This window comes from Vitis vinifera, chromosome 5 (genome assembly GCF_030704535.1).
Source record: "Vitis vinifera cultivar Pinot Noir 40024 chromosome 5, ASM3070453v1".
In the NCBI taxonomy this organism is placed as follows: domain Eukaryota; kingdom Viridiplantae; phylum Streptophyta; class Magnoliopsida; order Vitales; family Vitaceae; genus Vitis; species Vitis vinifera.
The window spans coordinates 2,409,959-2,433,831 of NC_081809.1; the positions used below are offsets into that span (position 1 = coordinate 2,409,959).

General features: G+C 35.9%; 4 protein-coding genes across 6 annotated transcripts in view; all 4 read right to left on the reverse strand.

Moving 5' to 3' along the window:
- Window positions 1-592: 592 nt before the first annotated feature.
- Window positions 593-4,717, reverse strand: LOC100246037 (dihydrolipoyl dehydrogenase, mitochondrial). Its single transcript, XM_002263144.4, has 2 exons — window positions 4,236-4,717; window positions 593-2,055 (listed from the first exon to the last, which is right to left on the reverse strand). Exons 1-2 carry the CDS (start codon window positions 4,491-4,493, stop codon window positions 805-807), a joined length of 1,509 nt encoding a protein of 502 aa, XP_002263180.1. The 5' UTR covers window positions 4,494-4,717; the 3' UTR covers window positions 593-804.
- Window positions 4,718-6,716: 1,999 nt separating this feature from the next.
- Window positions 6,717-10,814, reverse strand: LOC100240944 (probable protein phosphatase 2C 49). The gene is made up of 3 exons (XM_002263176.5): window positions 10,449-10,814; window positions 7,630-8,063; window positions 6,717-7,515 (listed from the first exon to the last, which is right to left on the reverse strand). Exons 1-3 carry the CDS (start codon window positions 10,557-10,559, stop codon window positions 6,957-6,959), a joined length of 1,104 nt encoding a protein of 367 aa, XP_002263212.1. The 5' UTR covers window positions 10,560-10,814; the 3' UTR covers window positions 6,717-6,956.
- A 1,383-nt stretch (window positions 10,815-12,197) lies between these two features.
- Window positions 12,198-18,887, reverse strand: LOC100263146 (hydroxyproline O-galactosyltransferase GALT3). Its single transcript, XM_002274382.4, has 8 exons — window positions 18,669-18,887; window positions 17,583-18,461; window positions 16,728-16,963; window positions 16,328-16,606; window positions 15,434-15,562; window positions 13,884-14,060; window positions 13,689-13,796; window positions 12,198-13,051 (listed from the first exon to the last, which is right to left on the reverse strand). The coding sequence occupies exons 2-8, from the start codon at window positions 18,358-18,360 to the stop codon at window positions 12,845-12,847; spliced, it is 1,914 nt and encodes a 637-aa protein (XP_002274418.1). The 5' UTR covers window positions 18,361-18,461; window positions 18,669-18,887; the 3' UTR covers window positions 12,198-12,844.
- Window positions 18,888-20,622: 1,735 nt separating this feature from the next.
- The window catches only part of LOC100258011 (uncharacterized), a 107,332-nt gene continuing 104,081 nt past the window's right edge, over window positions 20,623-23,873 (reverse strand). For 2 of the 3 annotated variants that reach the window (XR_009465632.1, XR_009465631.1), the window contains exons 60-64: window positions 22,996-23,352; window positions 22,462-22,620; window positions 22,058-22,345; window positions 21,487-21,736; window positions 20,623-20,891 (exon numbers count right to left, since the gene is read on the reverse strand). Coding sequence is in view for 1 of the 3 variants with exons in the window: in XM_019219923.2 (XP_019075468.1) it covers window positions 21,581-21,736; window positions 22,058-22,345; window positions 22,462-22,620; window positions 22,996-23,352 (960 nt within the window). In the remaining 2 variants the exon portion in view is untranslated. Of the gene's footprint in view, window positions 20,892-21,350; window positions 21,737-22,057; window positions 22,346-22,461; window positions 22,621-22,995; window positions 23,353-23,873 lie in introns of those variants that run through there. The other variant, XM_019219923.2, reaches the window with a different exon arrangement.

Sequence of the window (23,873 nt, forward strand, 5' to 3'; positions counted from 1 at the left end):
CACCTGAAACGTTTCATGCCTCCGTTTGATTGCTGAGAAAAGATATGATAAAGCACAGAGAAAGGAAAAACAGAAACCAATACCTTCGAAGTAACAGAAGCAACATTGAAGCACGTCCCACTGAGATTACCAGCCACATCATTCTTCTCCAATCCGGAGGTGATCAACCTGTACAGAGAGTAGTATCTTCTGGGAAACAATAGATGCATCTCCATTACAACTAAATTATCTAATGCAATCCTCTTACAAAATAATAATCCAACTTCTAGTCATATTTGTGTCAAAGAAATTTGATGCAATTATCATATAATTATAAACAATCAAATTCAAATTTAAGCAAATTCTATCATTTTTTTCCAGTCTACATAAGATTCAACTACCACCCATATTATAGCTTACACGGCCAAACAACCTCAATACAATAACAAACAAATCCCAGAAAATTTGAGAGAGCCAAGTCTCCCCTATGAGCTTAATATCATGATTATTGATGTTTGGTCATCCAAGTCCTTAACATGTAGCAGAAAATAGATATAAACTCACTATGACCCCTCCCACATGCCATGACCAACATATACATACACCAAATCCGAGTCCAACCAACCCTTCGTATTGTTATTAGGAATTTGCAACACATAAGAAAGCGTAGAGTCAGTCTATAACTGGAGATAAAAATTGAAGGGCAACCACCTTCTGCAGCTTGGATGAGGGAGAAACAAGAAAATGGTATGGTTTTGGCCACAACATTCCAAAAATCTCGAAAGAAAAATTAAAACAAAAATAACAAAGTAATGCCCAGATTTTCTAAATGTGAATGGGCTTGTCATAAGTAGCCATTGCAGCTTCCTTCAATGCTTCACTCATTGTTGGATGTGCATGGCATGTGCGAGCTATGTCCTCGCTTGATGCTCCATAGTGCAAGGCCAACACTGCCTCGTGAATAAGCTCTCCAGCATTAGGTCCAAAAATGTGGACTCCCAATATTTTGTCTGTCTCCTTCTCAGCCAGGATCTTGACCAGTCCTTCTGCATCATCAATGGCCTTTGCCCTGCTGTTTGCCAACAATGGGAACTTCCCAACACAATACTCCACCCCAAGTGCTTTCACCTGCTCCTCAGTCTTCCCAACAGAAGCCACCTCAGGATGCGTATAGACAACCCCAGGGACCATATCATAGTCCACATGAGCTGCCTTGCCTGCTATCATCTCTACACATGCAACCCCATCCTCCTCTGCCTTGTGAGCTAACATGGGACCTGGAATTACATCACCAATAGCATAGACACCTGAAACATTTGTAGAAAATTTTTCATTGACTAAAATTCGTCCAATCTTATCAGTTTCCACTCCAATCTTGTCCAACCCAAGTCCAGCTGTGAATGGAGATCTACCAGCTGAGACAAGTACAACATCAGCTTCAAGTGTGCTCTGCTCACCACCAGCTGCTGGTTCAAGTGTCAATTTAACAAGATCTCCAGATGTGTCAACACCTGCTACCTTTGTTTTGACCATGAACTTCATCTTTTGCTTCTCGAGAGCACGCTGAAATTGCTTGCGGATTTCCCCATCCATGGTTGGAACAATGTCTGGGGCAAACTCAACTACCGTGACCTCTGAGCCAAGTCGTGCCCAAACTGAACCCATCTCCAGGCCGATGTATCCAGCCCCAACAACCACAAGTTTCTTAGGAATTTCTGACAAAGCTAAAGCTCCAGTTGACGATACAATTCTCTTCTCATCAATGGTGATCCCAGGTAGAGACTTCACATCAGAACCAGTAGCAATAATTATATTTTTCCCCTTCACAACAGCATTACCACCTTCAATGGTGTCCACAGAAACTTCTGATGGGGAGATGAATTTCCCATAGCCTTTGACGTAGTTCACTTTATTTTTCTTAAATAGACCTTCAATACCTCGAGTAAGATTAGCTACAGCTTTATCCTTCTGGCCCATCATGGCAGGTAGATCAACCTCAACAGATGGGAACTTCACACCATGGCTGGCAAATGAATGCTTGGCTTCATGGTACATGTGGGAGGAATGAAGAAGGGCCTGATAATAAGAGAACAAAATTCAGAGTAAGCTAATAAATTTTGATTGAGAGAAGTGCGTGACATGCATCATATGTTACTCACTTGACTCTAGCTCTTTGTCCTTGAAATTTTCCAAAGAAAACTTATCATTTAGCATTTAATGTCCTTGCTTCTAATAGGTTCTGTGTCTCCTACACAAAATTCTATGGAATTCATTGATAATTCTGCACATAATACAAGCTTCAAAGGAAGCAGATTCTTCAAGTCGGGCTGTTTTAGCTATTAACATCAGAGGATGAAAAGAATGATTTGGAGGAAATGGAGGTTCTAAAATTAACCTTAAAAACATTTGTGGATCTCTCCTTTTATTTTGTGGTACAATTTGTGGACGAACATTGCACAGAGTCTTGAGGACAGGTGTGGCATAAGCTTTGGGAAGCACAGAAGGGCGCATTATGAAGATTTCTGGAAAGTGAGAGAATTATGATCCATTCTGGATAATAAGCTCAGTGATGGAATGAGAGCAATAGTGGTTGAGAACATTGATGAGCCCACAAGACCAATAAATATCGAGGACATGGAAGAGAATGTGTGAAATGTAGAGATTTGGGAGGTGATCACTCTTGGCCCAAACAATCATCTATGCTACTTCAACAAAAAAGAAACTAGAACCAGGCAGGTAAAGCTGACAATTTCAGTCAACTATCCCTCATCGGATTATTATTATTTTTTCCTCTTTCAATAGATATTGTCACACTTAGATAATATGAGTCAATACTCTGTAGTTTATTTGCATATGATATCTGAACATTAAAGCTCAAAAGCATTTTTGTGTTCTGAAATGTTATTCTGAAACTTGAAATGCGGGTAAAAGATCTCATTAGAAGCCAACAAAATGGACCTTTGATGTTTCAACTTTCAAGAGAGCCATGCATGCTCAGCATATGCATAGATGAAGTTCTAATCCATTTTTTCTCCCAATCGTATCATAAGATGTTTTCTTTTGCTACAAATTTCTGGGAAAATACGTATCAATCCATTCGGTCTGAAAACTTTTTCTAATCTCTTATCATTAATTAAGTCTTTGGATTCTCCCTATTTTAATCATCATTTCATTTTGGGTGTATCTAAATTTTCTAGGTTCCCACATGCTGAAACTATTTTGGTAATAATCATATAATTTAAATTATATCAATATTATGAAAAACATATAGATCACCTAATCATATAGACATCATCCACATTTTGATCATTTATATGTAGTTGACATAAAATCCTAGTTTTATGTTGATTTCCACATAGTGACCACTTCCTCTTATTTTGGCTATGTTATACATAAGAAGTGGAATACAAAGACAAAGACTCCCCACAGAATAAGGGTGAAATAAAATGACGTACATGAGTACTTCTGGATAAACATTCAATAGGGCTAAGTCCAATAAAATTGCAATAAGTTCTATGAGACAGCTATAAGACCATCCATGCTTTGCAGTGTAGAATAGTAGACTGCCAAGATGAATGCAGCTGAATGTATCAAGGACACGCATAAAATAAAGAACAGAAGATGGATATACACATGAGAGATTGGAGTAGCACAAATTAAGATGGTTCTGCCCATGAACAGCAAAGACAAACAATAATGACTAATGAGAATGAATCAGTTTTAAGTGAAAGGTTTTGAGGACTCTGCACCAAGGCGTGGTATCAATGACCAGAGGTATATTGTCAGTTATACCATGTTACCAATTACCTTCCATTTTCCATATCATAATCCAGTTAACAATTATTTTCTAGGCATAATTCAATTGAAAAATCCTGGGAAAAAATGGAGACCCATAATTCAAAACCAAGAATGAAAGATTTGCAAATTTTGGGTGCCCTGATGCCCATCCCTATCGACAGATACAAAAAACTCAGTTTGGCTGTAAAATGAATAAAATCTGATGGATTACCCATGTTACGTACTCATTACAAAACAGATAAATCTTCTAGATTACACGAATTTCAAAACAATGACATTTCCTTCACCCAATAACAACTAACTCCAGATAAAATAAAAAAATAAAAAAATTGAATGAATGAATAAAATTATCAGATCTAACACAAAGTCGCCAGAAATCAAACAAACAACAAAATCCACAGATCCAACAAGAGAAATAAAAATTTCCAAAAAAGAAAAAAAAGGAAACCCTATATTACCTTGGAAGGAATACAACCGACGTTGAGACAGGTACCGCCGAGAGTGCCGCGCTTCTCGATACAGGTGGTCTTGAGACCAAGCTGGGCAGCTTTAATGGCGGCCACATAGCCGCCGGGGCCGCCACCAATTACAACGACGTCGTTTTCATCAGATCCAGCAGAGGCGAAACCCCTAGAGAAGGAAGTGAGCGAGAGAGAATACCGCAGAACACCACATGAGTAGAGATTCTTGCTTCTTCTCGCTAGAGCCATCGCCATTATCTTCCTTTTTCCCTTTCCAACTAAAACCAATTCACCCTGTTCGGTGTGGTCTCAGAGAGAATCACTCTTTATTTATCCCTTACGAGCCCAGCTCGAAGGCGACCCATTCTCCTTTTTTTCTTTTTTCTTTTTCATTCCTTTTTTCTTCATTTTCCAATTTTTTATTGGGAACACATAGGGTGGGCTGGGCTGAAATAATTACTGGAAAGGTGGTCTCTTCTTATAATCTTGGGATGACTTTGATAGTCTTAAATACCAAAACTGTCCTTCCACTAATATTTAAAGTTACTTCATTTGTTAAGATATTTAAGGTGCGTGAATCCTACATTTATTGTAATTATTGATATTTAAATTTTAAATCAAAATTTTGGTTTAACTCTTACAATTATATATAATTTGTTATTTAAATTTACCATTTAAAAAAAATATTTTCAAAATTGTTTTTTTTTTACATTTTTTATTCTAATTTTTAATTTTATTAAGAAAAAAATAAGTTTTATAATTATATAATAAAAATGATGATTTTTCATATATATATATATATATTAATTTTAAATTGATAAATTATGTTTTTGTATTAAATTCAAAGAAGATAAAATGTTTAGTTTTTCATTCAGATTATTTAAAAATAATAAGAAAATGATGGAGAATGTTTAATCATTTTTTATTTTTATAATAAAATAATTTTAAAAAATTTATATGATTTTTTTTCCTTTGCATAGTGTTTTTTTATTATTTAATTTATATATATATATTTTCAATGCATCAAGTGGATGATGTTAATATATTTGATATGTTGAATATTAATAAGGTATAAAAAGTGATCTTAAAGATTATTACTTTTATTATAAAATACAGGTACAACAAAAATATGTTATAATTATAATATAAATACACTTACATTACCATAAAACCTAATTAGGAAATTTAAAATTTTTTTTTTTATAAAAATGATAATTTTGTATGATCATACCATATTTCACAACATATCTATATCATAAATAATTTATGAAACCAAATGAAATACTAATTTGAATTCACGATACTTGTATTTTTTTTTTAATATACAAAAATTATTAAATAATTTTAATGCATTATATGAATATTGTTAACGTACTGACATGATGTATTAATACCAATAGGGAATGAATAATCATTTTTAGAATTATTACTTTTGTAATGAAATATAGGTATGATATAAATGCATTATACTTACAATATAAATACACTATCATTACAATATATTACAACATAATTTAATTTATTTTTGTTTAATTTTTTCACATGCTATATTACCCAATGAATAATTGTGAGTTATTCCATTTAATAGGTATGTGTTAGTAAATTGAATATTTATATATTATTTAATTGATGAGTGCTTGTAAAAAATAATTATTTATTTTATTATGGTAACAAGGTTTTTAATTATATGTTCCATATATAAAACAATATAATAATATTAGAAATGGTTTTTATTTACAAGATATTCAAAATTATTTTTTTTTACCAGGTTCTTTGAAAAATCTCTTTTTTTTAAAAAAAAAAAAATAGCAAATTTTAAACAATTACTTTGTTCGGGTTTAAGAAATCTATAGTTGATTGCTTGTATTTATTATCATGTATAAGTCTCGTATCATTGAATCTCAAATTTATTTATAAATAATATAGAAAACATATTCAGGGTAAAATTGTCTTCTAACAATCATTGAGATGAGTCTTTCTAACCTACCCTAGGTAATTCTCCATTATTTATTTATTTATTTCTACAGTGGGAACAATTTTTGTATGTTAAATTTTTTTCTAAATAATGACCTTTTTTTCTCATAACCTTTAATCATATATTTTAAATGGCACTTAAATTAATTGAATATTTAAAATCATTTTTATTGATGGCCAACCAGAATATTGAGCTGTGATCATCAGGGCCGTCCATTTGTGGATGCGGTGGTGGAGTTGAGTTGTTCTCTGTGCTGCGCTCATCATATCTGACTTTGAATGAGAGCCGTCCATCACCTTCCTATCTCCATTGAAAATGGGTATGTAGGCCCCCCACAGAGAATGGCCGAGAACCATGTTTTAGAAAGATTAAATAGTCAGGCGCCCCACTAAAAGAATGGAGGCCTCACCACGTGTAGATTCAATCTATCGTGAACTGTGTCCTCACAAAACTCAACACCTCGTCGGCGTCTTTTGTCGTCTCCTCTCTTGTATTAAGCTAAATTCAAGATCAATGCAGTGTCCATTAGGAGTATTCGCAATCCACATGTACATATAAAACGTTAAATAATGATGGAGAGATGAATGGAATCAAGGTGATTATTCTCGCACTATACTCAACTAGGAGATTATCCTAGCTTTCATCTCTTCTACAAAACTTTTGGCTGATTCTTTTGTAACCTATGATCTGAAGCAGGCCATAAACAGACATTATGATCTCCTCCCCTCGTATTTTGAATGCAATTAGCCTTCCAGCAAGCTCTTCAGCCTGTTTCGGGCTTCCTCGGAGAGACTACAGCATCTGAACCTCAGCCTCTGTGGTGGTGGGAATGCCTCACTGTGATCGGGGGAAGAGAAGCAGATGACAATCGCAGTGAGATTATCCGGTGTGTGTAGCCGTAATGCTTCCATGACGAGGTCTCTAGCACACTGCTGCGGGTTGTTGTGCCGCCTCATTCCACGGCGAACCAGGCTGACTGCATGCTGGTTCGGCATGGCATCCCAGATCCCATCGCAGCCAATAATCAGGAACTCATCGTCTTCTGTTAGAATAATCTGTCGAAAGTCTGGCTCAGCAATGAGAGGTGATGGAGAACCATCAGGGAATTTCATTCCCCAGTCTCCGAGGGCTCGGGTGACGGAGAGATCGTTGAGATACCCGTCGAGAATGTAACCACCTACGGCCTCGACACGCTTGCACTCTGGGAGATAACTCGGTCTGTGATCTTGAGACATCTGGACTGCTTGTCCTTTCCTGCAGAGAACTGCTCGACAGTCACCAACATTGGCCACTAGTAGATGCCTGCAAAATCACATGGCAGAGTTCATTAAAAAGAAGAAACAGTAGTGAAAAATCAAGAAATTTTCAGAAGTAAATAGTCAGGAAAACAGACCAAAGTATTAGAGCTTGTCATACCTTCCGAGTATTAGAGCGGTCAAGGCTGTTGTTCCACATGAACTGCTAACAGTGCATTCATCAGCCAAGGCAAGATCAGCCAATAAAAATGCCTTGCGATGACAATTTTCCAATTCCTCTAAGAAAATATCATTAATTTCAGACATTTGTGGTATATCAACATCTTCAAAAAACAGCCTCATGACATTCCTCTTGATATAAGCTGCTGCTTCAGGGCCTCCATGCCCATCAAACACTGCATAGAAGGCACTTGGAAGTGAACACCTGAAGAGGGGCCCCACCTCAGCAGAAAGATCATCAATCCTAATGTGCTCATCCTCCATGGATTTTCGCAGCCCAATGTCAGCATAGCTACCAGATCGGATGCTTGGGACAAACTTGATCGTGGAAGACTCGATAACAGCTTCTTGAATGATATCTGAGCAATCAACAACCTACTAAAGAAAAACAGGTGGTTAAGGACAATTCTAAGAAACCCAAGACCAGGTAAAGCTCTAACTTGCAAACACAAAGTTTACAATGAAGAGACAAATATAAACTGCGCTTTTAACCAAAGCAGCAGATAGAGAACTATAACAACCATGATTAAAATGATCCCCGTGAAGAAATGGCTAAATGTTGGGGCAATCAGCACAGAAAAGGGTTCCATCTGGTGTTCTGTTTCTCGTGTAAAAGGAACCTAGAAAGGACAGAAACTGCCCAAGCAAACTAGTTAGATATGAAAAGGAAAGAAAACAGGCCAATTCAACACTATATATTCAGTGATCCTTCTAGAGGGTGAGCATAACACCATCAAAAGATGAGACAAAAACCCATCAGGACTAAATCGCTAAAAGTAGGAGGAATGTCATTGATGTACTCTAAAGATAAGTAATTTTAAGCCCAAGCAAAAGCTTTCATTGACAAGATATGGAATGCAAAAGCATGTGCACATCGACTAAGAAGGGATAGATGTGAACATACTCTCCAAGCACCTCTTAGACTACACGCCTTTCAAATTTCAATGGAAAATAAGATATTGAGAAACAATGATCCCATTTCCACCGGATGAGAAAAGATGAGATATTCATATCTTAATTTGTTAAAGTGTTTGAACAATATAAAATACAACTGAGACATGGAACAACAGGTGATTAAAACAAGCTGCTCTCCTTCATTTTGCGTGGTTCCATGCACAGCTGATTGTTAATATGACATGCAGCCTTGGTGCCTAGACAAAATTGATGAGGCAAACCTGTTACATTCAATAGTTAACATGTTCCTTGAGAATAAAGGGAAAACAAGGAAGAGGGAAATCTCTGCTTATGAGATTTTGCAGTTGAATTAGAGGTTATAAACATATAAAAGATCGTTTGCAATTCTAAGTAGGATGTGGTTTAAACATGGAATATGAACATAAGAATTCCAACTAAGAGAAGAAACAAATTTTTATTTCATCACAATAGTAAATAAACCTTAACTGCTGATATTGCTCTACTCTAAACTGTACTCAACCCTTTCCGATCAGTTCTACCAATGCCCCACCAATGTCCCACCAAATGATGAACACGAAATTGAAAATAACCAATCCAAGTAACATGCACATAAATATGACTGCACAAGTAGCCAGAGTCTTGGAATCTTCCTACAGTGGAAACCAAAAGCCAAAAAAAGAAAAAAGGATAGGAGTTCAAGAGAGCATAGGTTGCAGCCAGCAACTTTCCTTTAGCTTTGGGAAAAAAAAGGGAGAGTAAAAAGAGGGAAGAGGGGGGAGAGTTAGAAGACTTGGGACCAGCAAAGCTCTAATTCAAAAGCACAAATAAACAAATATAATTGAACTTTGAACGAGAGGACACTAGAAAATCACAAAAACCCAAAACTGAAACTAATCATAATATGTCGACTATACAGATTTAATTAAACATAATTCTTGAAAGAGAAGGATTAACATTTGAGAATCTCATAATATTCTTTTCTAAGGATTTCTCACAAATCAAACATAGAAATTCATAGGCTATTAATCTTATAGCATGGGCTTTCAAACATATAAATAAGTAAACTAATGACCAAGAATCTCAAGAATCCAAAACATCCAGAATCTCCCTTTGGATTTTGAAAAGGAGGAAAAAGTAGAGGAGAATACTGAAAGTTCCTTTAAAAAATTTTTTTTTAATGCTATTTTCAGCATTTTGTAAGAACCTATATAGAAAAAGAAGAGGAAGAATAAATTACGTATACACGCATATTAAATTGGTTTCTTCACAATAAGGTAAAGTAAACACCCAAGAAATTCATAAGTCAATAAATGTTAATTTACAAAACTATCTCCACAAACCTAATAAGCTACCGAAAATCTACTAAAACCTTTAGAAGAGAAGGTCCAAGACTAAAACCCAATTAGCCCTGATCTCATTATGCAACTTCCAATCATCCCAACTAATAGAAAAATATCAATAAATCTCCATCAACATGCAAAAATCGTAAAAGCCCTGTTAAATCAGAAAAAAAAAAAAAAAAAACTACTCAAGCTAATCACGCTGCGCCAAATTTCAAGCCAAAAAAAAAAAAACAAAAAATCACAGAACTAAACGGATTTCTTTACAAAACCAGAAGAACTCCGTCAAATCAGAAAAAACCAACTAATAAATAAAAATTAAAAATTAAAAACCAAGCTGTCCCTTCAATCTAATCACACAGCACCAATTTTCTATCCGAATACTACACCAATTTCTTCCAAGAGTCCACAAACACCATCCAATCCCACACAGAACACCAAAAAAAAAAAAAAAGGAAAAGGAAAAAAAAAGAAAGAAAAGAAAGAACATAGTCAAGAAACTCACCGATTCAAAGCGCGTTGCGGCGAACTCCGCGGCGACAGGCTCCTGAGAAGCGCGAACGGCTTGAAGAATCGGAGAAGAAGGTGAAGGCGAAGACGGCGGCAAGTCCAACATGTCGTCGATCTGAAGATTGGCCGCGGCTCTAGGACCACCGAGGTACTGACACAGCACTTCTGCTTCCGCTACGACAGTCGTTTCCAGTTCCCTCTGCAATACACAAAAATCTAGGGTTTGCTCCGCGATTCAAGTATTCGAATTCGAATTTAGAGATTGGATTTTTCCTCTTTCTCTTGTGAGCGAAATCAGAAGTAATGAATAATGAGATTATAGGAACCGTGGACGCGCTATTAAAATTATACCTAGGGAGGAGATCTGTAACCGGCGAGACAGGTAATATGGGCTGTTGTCACCGCCACGTGTGGGTAATCAGTTTTTAAGTTGGATTTTGGGAATTTCTATATATTTTTTTTTAAATGAGTATATTTAAACGTGTTTTTGAATAAAAAATGTAAAGTCAAATAAGAGGGTGAGAGAAGTTGACTTCCAATTAACGTTGAGATTTTGATAATAATCAATAAATAATTCAGATTATGATAAGGCTTTATGAATTAAGTCTTTTTTTAGGAAATGATTTTTAAGTAATTTTTATAATAAAAGAATATATAAAAAGAAGGACAAAAATCTAATTCAGTTTTCAGATGAGATAGATAATGACTTATTCCTAAACCCTAACAATATCTTTTTTAATGGGCCTAAGGCCCAACATGTGATTCCTTCACAATGGCGTGGCTCTATGAAACACCACATGATTTCGAACGTTAAACAAAGTATCAGGCAAAATTCCCTTTCTACCCTTATACATATGAACAAAATAGAAAAAAATATCCGTTACTGTGGATTGAATATCCGTTACTGTGGATTGTAAGGGTTTGCGTGTGACCAAAATCTATTAATCCCGAAGACGAATGGAAGAAGTTGCCGTGCCCCAGAAGTCTTCTTTCCTTTCTTCGTCTCTTCTGCCCTAAAAAGAAAGATTGAAAAAAATATAAAAGGGAGGACTTTTCAGTTCTCATAACCCATTCATTGATTTATTCAGCAAGCCATTGGGTCGGACAAAGGGTGAGATGGGAGAAAGGGGCTGGATGTAAAAGTGCATGTGAGAATTGAGATAAGAAACCCCAGCTTATTGGGATTTCTTTTGGCGTAGCAGATAGAAGCCAAAGCCACGTCTAAAAACACGTGTGCATAAGGATATCTCTACGTGTCAGCCAAGCAACCACGTGTGTGATACATGGTGTGAGGGTGGATGAAACTTACCCAAACGCTGAGGTCATCTTTAGGTGTCCAATAGCATGTAGTGATAAAATTGTAATCAAGGGCTTTTTTTGGGATAATGTAGAATTTTCTTGGTGGCTTTATGATGTGTGAAGGCCGTAGCCGTAGGGCATTTTGTGGGCAGTGGGCATGGGCCTGTTACCATCACCCAAAAGTTTTTTGAGTGGGTTGGGATCAAAGGACGATCCACGCTGACGGGGACTTGGTCAATTGGATAACATATCAGTCAGGCTAATGTGTTCTGCCTCCATCAAAATACTTTATTCTGGGCACCAATTATATCCACCAACGAAGTAAAGGATGTTAGAATGTGGAATAAACTATGGAAAATGATTTGTTTTTGGGCATGGAACTAATCAAAAAGACTGATCAAGAGGCAAAGTAACTGCTGGATTTTGTCTGTATCAGTCAACAAAATTGTCATCAAATTCTGCAATCTTATTCACATTTGGAGAATGTAAACACATTCAACTCAATGATCAAGCTTTGTGGTATCAAATTTGCCTAAATTGGAATCCGTTTCTTTTTTTGATAAACCAAGAGAAGAAATCATATTAGACCACACCAAAATAGGGGCGCTCCCTAAGTACACTAGCAGTATACAAAGAAGGCCTCACCCAAGGCAACAAAGGAGAAACAAAAACCTAGAAAAGTCAAAGATGACCAACAAGTCAACCACCCAACATATTCATAAAAGAGAGATAGTCCACGTCCATGAACTGTTGAGACCATTCAAGAAGAGCCCAAAGGAAGAGATTATTCAAACTCATATCTGACTTCTCTTCTTCTTGAAACATTCTTCTATTCCGCTCTCCCCAAATACACCAAAACAAACAAATAGGCGCCATTTTCCAAACTACACTCCTCTTCTTTTCTAGGCCCTTAATTTTCCATTCAAGAAGCAAATTTCTCACTGAGTTCGGGAACACCCACACCACCCCAAAAGAAGAGAGCACCACAGTCCAAAGCTCCCTTGTCTTATCGCAATGAATTAAAATATGATCCACCGATTCCTCATACTCTTTACAAAGAATGCATCTGTTAACCATAGGTTGTTGAAGTTTTTACTCACAGCAGATGGGCTTCTGCTCTTTCTGCAGCATCTCCCACAGGCATAACACCTTTCTTGGACCCTGATAATGGGCGAGAATATAATTTGATTCACATCCAGTGTTATAAAACCGTTCATCGCTAATGTAGTTTACTTGTTGATCCTTGTTCTTGAATTCATCAATCCATATGCCCATCGCAACATCTTCTAGTTTAAAAAGCTGGAAAAAGCACAAAGACAAGGGATAAAGCTCAGTATTTTCTGGATTTTGTCATACTAAGACTACACCAAGCCAAGCCAGCTTGTTCATCATACATCTGTAAAATAGGATCCCAAGGACATACATTCACAAAGTTAGAGAAAATTGAGTCACTTCTCAGAAAGGGGAAAAAAAGGAAGGAAAGTTCAGGCTCTGGGTTTTCCAAATGGAGTTGGACTGTAAAGCAAATTCATATTTCCTAAGTTTTTTTAGCTGGGTGCAGACTGTGAAGCATTTCCAAAATCACTGATCCATTTCAAAGGTTTACTTGTGTTAGAACAATGCTATCCTTCTATCAAGCAAAGGCGGTTCATACAATCCAGACAACTCAAATAGATAGGACAAGTAGTTGAAGATCCAATCAGCATTATCTCAACTATTTTGCTTAGTTATTATATGGGCCAAAATATGATCGTTAATCTATCAGGTTTCATATTGTTTCACGGCTGATTCTCAACCTGAAATCAAGGCCCCAAAAGTTAATGCCAAATCCTCACTAGAGAGGGAGCTTCCATGAATATTAGGTGAAACCATTTGGCATGGAGGGACATGATGAACATGACAGTTGCTTATGAACTTTGTAAGCAGTAACTCTTACCTGGAGGTCTCTTTCTTGGTGGCCTTGAACAATGAATTTTGCAATGTCTCGGGATATGATGTAACCTGGACCATGGGCCCATGGTGGGTACGTATCACGTGGCCATTCCTGCATCGAGAAATCTCATCAAAGTGAAGTCATGATGCAGTGAAGCAAACATCATCCTTTATGGTGGAATTTGACAGAGAATGGTACCTCAGCACTGATATGCCATTTGCTGTCTTTATCCCTGTGGGGTGCCGAGTCAAAGGATATAAGACCATACAACAGGCCATTAGATGGCTTTCCTTTAAGACTTGAGAGAACTTCATCAATCCTAACAAAAGCATCATCATCTGTTTTCATTACATATTTAGCAGGGAGGATTTTCGTCTGCATTACTCAAAGAACAGGAAACACTAGAGAGTTAAAAGAAGGGGGGAACAAAATACAAACAAAACAAAACAAAGAGGCTTATATTAAAAAATTAGCTTTGCAATTACAAGCTTCTGTATCTGTCCATAAAATTCGAAAAATGATCTCTGAAAACCAAAATGACATCATTTTTAGGTTGAAGTTGGTTCAAAACTTGATTGGTACTGTGTTATAGGAAAAGACCAAAACATAGGGATGTTTAAAATTTATTTTTTATTTTTATTTTTTTAAAAAAAAAGAGAAAAGAAAATCACATCAATAGAGATCGAATTCATAATATATAAATGCGGCTAATAAAGTAGGGAGTAAGATAAATAGTAATAGCAGGCAATAAGTTTGGTTCTTTTGTAGGGGAGAAGCAAAGAAAAGCTTAGAGGGCGGGTCCATTGTGCTTGTTTTGTACTCCAGGGAAGGAAAGGAACAAGAGGTCGTTTAATGATATCGAGCATTCAGATCAAGCAATCAAAATTAATTTTATATATACTTTCGTAAATTTGGTTAGGGTGCACATAGAGGACCAATCAATGTCCATGATAGATCTTGTAGATTGGCTGAGGTCCATGTAAGGAGAGGATGTCTTTTTGTTTGTCCACTTCTTGCTTAAATTAGGCTTCTTTTGTATACATCGTGTGTACTTTGGTGTGTTTACTCTTAGGTGATAGTAATTCAAATTCTCATTTGCCTATCAAAACATAAAAAGGTTTTCGGCCCAAAAGTGCCACACCTGAGTCCAACATGTCTAAATCCTTTTTTTTTTTTTTTTTGATAGGCAAAGGTTTGTATTAAGAAGCACCAAAAAACAAAGGGCGCACTATACTCAAAGAACCAAACCAAGCTCCAGAAAAGGGAAAAAAAAAAAAAAAACACCTAAAAAAAAGCAGGCTAGCCACAATAAAGAGCTTTTAATCTTTAAATCCCAGTACTCATTTGTTACAGGCAACTTGAAACCATTGCAGAGGGAAATATAAAATTAATAATTAGATTGATTTTATATTGAGTAGAACATTGCCTTTGCCTATTCTGTGTGCAGTTGGTTTGCTTACCCTAAACAATTAGCACCATAGCCAACTTGAACCCATTCATTACACAAATAGCTGACACAGAAAAATGCTTCAAATTTGAATCTTTAATTTACTTTTAAACCAATTCTTTGTTCTAATTGGGCATTGTAAAATAACACCCAGAGCTTAAGATTGCACTCCATACAATGACAAACAGAGCTGAAAGGTAAATCTAAATCCTAACTTCAACTCTGTACTGAAGTTAAGTTTATGACAGTCATTCTGCTCACAAAAATAGAAAGCAGCAATCTCTTTATATTATCTACATACCCCCATAATGCAGGTTGCAATTGTCTTCAAACTGATAAGGCTGTAATAATCAACAAAAGGCATCAACTGGATGTCTCCATATGCTTGAGCTTCTCTCCACAGCTCTAAATTGACTTGCCGGTTCTTGTGCTGCAGGTATGAAGATATAGAATCGGTTAGCAAACACTTCCCTAGGAAAATAAATAAAAAATAAAATAAAGTAAAATGAGTTAGCAAACAATTTTTATGCTCAACTTACAATATTGAAAGATAGCATAACTAGAATGCAAGCCATGGAGTTTGTTGCACATTGGAAGTTTTTGTTTCTTGTTTTAGACTCTTATAAATATGGGGATCTTGAGATACTGCCACAGACCCTATGGCTAACTTTTTTGGATAAGCCATAAACCTCAAGTGTAAATTAACAAAGATGTGTCATGAATCCAAATTTCAATGAAATGTTGCAGACCTAGGTTGACTGGACTACCTAGGTGAGATCATTGAAAGCACAAATGATCGGTCTAAATTCTCCATCAAGGCATCTTACTTGTTAAAGAAAAAAAAAATCCCAAGGAATAAGTTCACATCTTTCTTTATATCCAATTCATTCAAGCTACACAATAAGAACGAATAAAACAGTGCAAGGTGTTGGAAATTGACAAATTTGGCTTTTGCAGGGAAAAGCAATCCATATACATCCAACAGCTGAACTCAACATGGACTTATCTCACTAGCAAGCCATGATAGATATTAAGATAGCTAGGCCTAACCCATCAATTTGTGAAACAAATGAAATGACTAAGAAAATGAATGTCGCAACTTGTGTGTGCACATCACAAGAACCAGAGCAAAGGGATGAATACTGATTTGGTAAAAAATAAATAAACTTGCCCCAGCCTGCAATATGCTACTTACAAGACCAATGAAAAAGCGAACAGCCACATCGCCAGAACGTACAGCTTCGTATTGCATCCAAGTCCTCCTCAGTGCCATGCGACGCTCAAAATTATTTCCAGTAGAGAAAACCCCAACCAGCATTACAAGTCTTTTCCGGGAAACTGGTGGAGCTTTGAGGTGTTCAACATCAACAGCCAAATCTAGATCTTCAGAAACAGGCAAATCTTTAGCAAAGGCAGATAAGAGTTCCAAACCACCTGCTACTTTAACTCCACTAACCAACCATGGTTCAAGTTTCTGCACTCGAAGAAATTGCAATCCAGGATGAGAATGATCACTTATATCAAAATGACATAAGTTTGTAGTATTACCTTGCCTCTTATTACAATGGGTAATTGTAAGCAAATTCATACCTTACCTCCCTATATGTAAAAGATGTTTCATGCCTTCCATTCACAGTCATGTGGAATCCCTCTGAACCAACCCACAATGTTGCAGTAAATGGATTTCCTTCAGCAAATGGGAAATTAGCACTGACATGGGCTCTTCCACTAGAAACATTGGTCAACATGTCACTATTAGGATGAGTCATGTTTAGATTTTCTTCCACAGTGCTTCTGACAACTAGTTGATTGCAAAGAACAAGTCCATCAACTGTACCATCAGCTAACATATGTTAGATTGATGTGTAACCTTTCTTAAAAATCTATAATCAAAATGATATTAGCAAAAACATGACAAATTATTTGGATTTTGAAGGAGAAAAAAAGGTGCTTCACAACAAATATATGATATAAAAATATGGTTAGCTTTTGAAAGTGGCAAGCATATTACAAGCTAATTCACATGATGCATGTGTGCCTCAGTAAGACCCCAAAAGAAACAACAATAATACATAGAAAACGGTAAGAAAGGGAGGAATCAGATGATTGAACCCCAATTACAGACATGATCAAGTTTATGATGTATGAGTTTGTGTTTGCTTGGGTGGGAATGTGCCTGAGACGCTCAGCAGAGTATAACTGATTGACATCCACTGAGAAAAAACCAAGGGCGACCATAGTTGGCGACCACTATTTTTTTATCAAGAATTTCACCCACAGCATGAACAAATGAGCTCATCAATATTTTGCAAAACATGTACCATCTACAATTGCTCATAAGTCATATTCAATTGTGAAGCTCCCCTTGTAATAAGAAACAGCTCCATCACAAAAGTGTAATTTGCACTATACACACTGCTGAAGTAGAACACAGAAGCAATGGAATATACCTTTCTGGATGTTAGTGGATGCATGAGCATGACACCTCTCCTCCTTTCCCCACCCTGTCTCATTAGTCCATGTATTTTGAACTATCACTGGCTCCTCTGTCAGTTTATCTCCCGGAAGACTCACATTGTAGTGCAATAAAATGGGAGGCTCCCTCTCCCCTGGAAGCTGCAATCCCACAAGTTCAACTTGAAAGCTTCCATTGCGGCCATCAGGAATGCCAATCACTGTAATGGACGAATCCTCAACTAGACCACATGGGAACTCAAGAATACATCCACTGCTATACACCGTCTTATCAAATGTACTCACAGAGAAAGGACAGTCTTTAGCTTCTGGGTTTCCATTTTCACTTTGAGTATTATTAAACTTGGAGGCCTTATCCTCCTCAATTGCAGACCACAGATCCTTCCAAGCTGAGGAAGCCTCTTTTATGCCTTGAGCTGTTTCAGGCAAAGCATCAGACCGGCATAGCAATGGATACATGTGAGCCCACACAAGCAAGGCCTTGGAATCTTCCTTAGAAATGTTGTTCAAAGCATATAAATCATCAAGTCCTTCAACATCAATAAGATGGGCCTTTTTCCTATGATTTAGAACTTTTTTCTCTTTTACCGAAGACACTGAATCACTATCCTTTAATTTAGAAGTATTGGCTGGATGGTTCCCAAAAAACCTATGTGGGGGCTGCTTCTGGGGGCGGTTTCCCATAAGAGTGTACTGAAGAAGCAAGATAACAGCAAGTGCTATAATCAACACTCCTCCGTACCACTTCCTCATTCTCAAAACAACTCAAAGGGCACATGGGCATTCAATTCTTGAGTTCCCATTTTCATAAATCATCTTCATATACCATTCCAAATTGAAGTATGAACCTGATTCTGATAATAAATAAAACAAAAACAAAAACAAAAGCCACATAAGACCTCAGCTTTTTCGTCATTTCCCAGAATCTATTTTCCTATCTTCTTCTTTCCTTTTCTTTATATACACACATACCTATGAGAAAAGACTCAAAAGAAGAGAATCTAAGTGGTAATTTTTAAATCTGGGTAGCTGAAGAAGAAGAATAGAGTAGAAATGCGTACCTGCTGCGTAGATCTGAAGGAAAAGAGAGATTGAGAAGTTGAAAAACTCGAATCCTGGTATCCAAGAAGGATCAAAAGCTATTATTGTTGTTCAGCCAGCCACTGTGCTCAGCTCAGCTGAAAATCCAACTTCGCCAACTCACTCCATGTTTCCATAAAGTGACGTCGTTTTTGAGGGGTTGCCTTTTCGGATTGTACATCAAAAGGTTGTGTCGTTCACCCGTGTTAATCACTAACCATCCGCTGACATTAATCCTTGTCGGATATTGGGAGTTGGGCTTGGGCCTGGCCTTGTCCAAAACTTGACCAAGGCCAAAGCCCATGTTATTTTACTACTTTGTTGACAATTTTTATGTTTTAATGTATTTATCACTTTATTTTTATTTAAAAAATTAGAAACAATTATCACTCTATTTTTATGTTTTTCAAAATTTTTATTTTTAAAAATCATCAAATAATTATCACTTTTCAATTATTTGAAATTATAAATACAAGTTTTAATGGTTTTTAATAACTTACATAAACTTGGGTAGGAAAATTTTGACAAACAATTTTTTATTTTTTTTACCATATTTTTTTTTTTTGGGAAATTATTAATAGACAAGATATCAGGAAAACATGTTAGAATAATTTTGTTCATATTTTGAGCACATCATATAAAAGGCATTTGGAAACCCTTTCTCAAGTGTCCTTTTTGTTCATTTTCTGAAGGCATCCCCTTTTCCAAGGCATTGTATCCTTTTTGTTTGAAAAAGTATTTCACTATTTGGAATCCCTTCTCAACGCATTCCCTTTGTCAAAGGCATCCTCTTTGAAGTACAAATTACAAAATCTCACTTTTTTTTTTTCGGTTGAGTTGAGCTACACGTGGTGTCCTACTTGGGTCAAAACTAAGCCATCATCCACCATCCACCACACTCGATGTCCTTACTCGGCCTCACAAACATCCCCATTTGCCATCTTATCTTTAGCATGGCATATCGCCTTGTTACATGCCATAGGCACTCCAGATGATGCCTTCACCCCACATAATAATACTCATGGTGTTCCTTGGATTGAGATTTTACAGTCTTATTTAAAAACCAATTAATGAATGAGGATAAACGGTGTTTGTTTTTTTTACTTAATTTTAAATAAAACCTTAATACTTAATAGTGTTAAATATTAATTTTTTTTTTTGTAGTATTTCATTTTTATTAAATATTAAAAAGTAAAAAAAAAAACAAATATGCTATTTTTTTTTATTTAGAAAAAATTATATATTTTGACTTTTTTTATTTAGTAAAAAGTTTATAATAAATTATATAAAAATAGAAAAACAAATAACCTAAATTATAAAAAAAATTACTTTCAGTAAAAAGTAAAAAAAACAAATACCACCTAAGTTTATATTTACTGTTTGATTTCAAAAAATTGAAGGAAAAATGCAAGTGAACAAAAATAAAGAAAAAAAAATAAAAAATAAAAACTAAAATTAAAATCAATTATTATTTTTATATATTACTTCAAATTTACTTTACTTATCTTAATTTTTTAAAACAAATATTAAATAATTAAAATATATATAAAATTTTAATTAAAACATTCTTTGACACTTTTCGAGAACCAAATATAACCCAAATTTCTTATAACATTCTACCATCATCATTTGAATATCCAATCATCGACTTAAAAGGGACATTATTGCACCCTAAGAAGAGTGTCACTAAGCTACTAGATGATGATTATATAAATGCAGAATAAAGAGATAACAATTGTAATGGTTTTTGTTTTTTCTTTCACCTGATCACCTCTGAAAGCCTAACAAGAAGGAAAAACATAAGTAGAAAAACAAATATTTTCTTCTAAATTTTTTGAGTTTATTGTGGAAGAAACCCAGATATTCGTATGTTTATTGTTTTTTTCTTTTCTTTTGGAACTGTTTGAATGATATTTAGTCACACTTCTTGAACCCTTCCGACAAAATTTTCTGTGATTTGCAAAATAATACATGTACAAAGGAATGCTATGGTCCTATACAAGTAAGAGCAAAATGCTATACAAGCTTCAGATTTTACAAACGTATTAATATATGCATATACAAGCATGGTATCCGTTTTGTTCAAAACTATGAAAGGCAATGGTTGTTATTGTTGTCTAAAGACTTGTGCAGAAGGTTCATTGGATGGCTTTTGATAAATCCCTTGTAGAAAACAACCTTCCTGTACTTACAATCTCCAAAACCTGCAAAAAATGGATGGAGAAATACGTGAGATTGCATTCAGAGGTTCAAAATTTGTCTTTTCCCCCCCTTTTCCCTGGGGTCTCAATAAATTTGAACTGATGTCAATACACTAGACTTTAGATGGAAGTTAAAACTTTTGACTTTCTGTAATTAGACAAAATATCTGACTTTGGAGGGAAAAACAAACAGGGTCTCTATGGAGCCATCTTAGGGGTTGGTTTGTATCATTCTATAGTTGTAGTTCACATCAGTTTAATGACTTATTTTCCTGTAATGTTTTTGTTTTTGTTGTTGTTGTTGTTGTTGTTGTTTTTCAAGTTTTATTACTTATGTTCTGACTTAATTGAATGTAGTAGTAGCCAATTCACAAAGGGTTGTCCTTTCTTTAGTTCCACTTCTAATTTCCATTTTTTGCATTTCAGTATTAGTTCAACCAGAAAAATGTTTGGTTGAAGTTCATTTAGAAGACCATTTTTATTGGAGGAGAAAAGGGGAAGTTAACATTAATTGAAACTTATAAACTGATTGAGAAATGCAAATAGAAACTCAATAGACCAATATGCTACCTGAAGAGAAAACACAATTATGCCGTACCTTTCAGACATATTTTACGAGTCCTGGAAAACTTAAAATATGGAGAGAGAGCTATGGACCACATCTCAGTGTGGACACTGATGTGTTTCTCAAATCAATTTGTGCCACTGCCAAAAGTTGATCTTGGAAGAACTGATGCAGGCATCTGTTGGGGAGACCATTGGCCCGTCCCTTCTTTTGGAAGCATTTCAGCACTGGTGCCATCTGCCGTTGGTGCATATGGTTTTGTAACTTTCTTTTTCGGTGTTGCCTGAAGAACAATGCACAAGAACAAAGAGTAGTGTTCATTGCATGGGGAAACCTCAAATGCAACACGCATGTTTAGTTTGAATTCTAGGTTTCTCATGTTTATGAATGCAGGTCTTAAAACTTAAAAATGCCCTACTAATGCCTCTAGAAGTTCATTGAGCAAAGTATCCTAGCATGTTATGATCTGATATGAAGAAAACACGTACTTCATGCACGGCATTGCAGTATAACAACCTCACCCATGTATCACATGTACTCTCTTTGATTCTTACCACTTAGGAATGCACATGAATGGAAAAGGATAGGTGCACAAAATTCCAACCTTTGATTGTTTTGGTCCATAAGTGCCCATTGCTCGTTCAATTGAAGAATAAACCTCAAGAGCCTGGTGGGATTCGTGACTGCATTTTATAACACGAGCTTGATCCTTTGACTCTGTTGATTTAGTCTGTAGATAAAGAATAAGACATGAAGGTGGTGCTTTTGGGTGGTCTTTTTTTCCATGAATCAATTCCATTGTCACTAATGCATCCCACAGCACTTCCCACAACACCGAACATGGATCTCTTGCAGGGCTAAATTTCCTCTGACCAATAATGTTGGAGGGTTGCTGAAAATGAAGTAAACCATAATTTTAATAAAGGTGCTTTGGGTGTGAATGGCTAGTGGATAGGAGGGAAGAGTGCGTTAGCTGCATAGACATCCAATTCAGGTTAATTGACTTACTTGCAATAGTATAACCCTTCGATGAGTGACCACAAGGATTTTTCCTTTCGGGAGTAGAAAATGATCTTCATAAGCATCTGACAGTGCAAACTTGCCACGTACTTTAAATAAATCAACCTGACTAAAAAATGAACCTGACTCTGCCAGCTGCAATATAACCTTCATATGAAAAGAAAAAAACAAACAAATTAAGAGATATCATTACATTTTGGAGCAGGCAATGAGAAAGCACCCTGTTTCTAGGAAGCTAAAAGGATGTTTGTTGTGCCCTTTTTTCCTTTTAAGGAAAATAAATAGCTGAAAACAGCACATTTCCAAATATTTTTGCTGTTTAGTGGAAATGAACTTTTGAAGCTGCTTTTTGAGAATCCCAGCAACCTAACTGGTAAAATCATCAGAAGTCTTCCACTTTTATATTTTGGATGGACTTCTCATGCTCTGCTTGTACTTAAAATTATTGTCAATAAATAGTTTGTTTCACTGATCAAGACATACACACAAACAAACAAAAGTTGAACCACGTGGATTGCTTACCTGTCCCTGAGCTTTGTATTCATCATATGGGTGAAGCAAATTATCACCACCAATTACACGAGGGAGCCTCCTGCGGAGGAGTTGTTCTTCTGAAGTTATAGCAGATGCTATCTTCATTCTCACAGCATTGGCACCTTCGGTGGTTTTAGACAAAAGATCCAAAACACCACTCACAGGTTGTGCTGCTGCACCTATTATCCCTTTTCCAACACCCTGAACAAAGCCCTCCACACCAGAAGATTTTGCACCCTCAAGGGGCTTTGTCAAAATGCCAGTGACTCCTCTAAAAAGGCCTTTTGCTAGTGCTCCACCTCCCTCTCTGATAACATCACCAATGTCTTCTACACCTTTGTTTTCCTGCCAGAACAAGAAAAAGAATATGCAAAAGAATTACGAGCATTCTGGCATTTATACATGTGTATGTAAACCATGTTTCCCTGTCAGAAAAAGAATAGGTATAATAAAAGAGATGTTATGAAACTTTCAAAAAGTTGGCATCAGCATTGTTTATTTATTTATTTTTACACACCTTCAAGGAGATACCTTAAATTATATGTATCCAGGTTTCAGGTAAATTTTAGGACATAGTGACTTAAATTTCTTGCTAAAGTAACACCCTCTCTTTTTTCTCTTAGCTGTATTTTTTTTCTCTTATTCCTAGATAATTTCATAAAAATTCATCAGAAAAAAATCAATTATCTCGAAGTCATAAAAAAATTCATAACTTGATAAAAAACCTATATGGCATGATCTCTAAATATTCTAATGAAAATTTTCAACTATAACTTTTCCTTTTCCTTTTGTGACCACATATAAATAGATTGTGTGAAGACTGAAACTTGAGACCTCCCATTAAGCAGAGCTTTGATACCATGTTG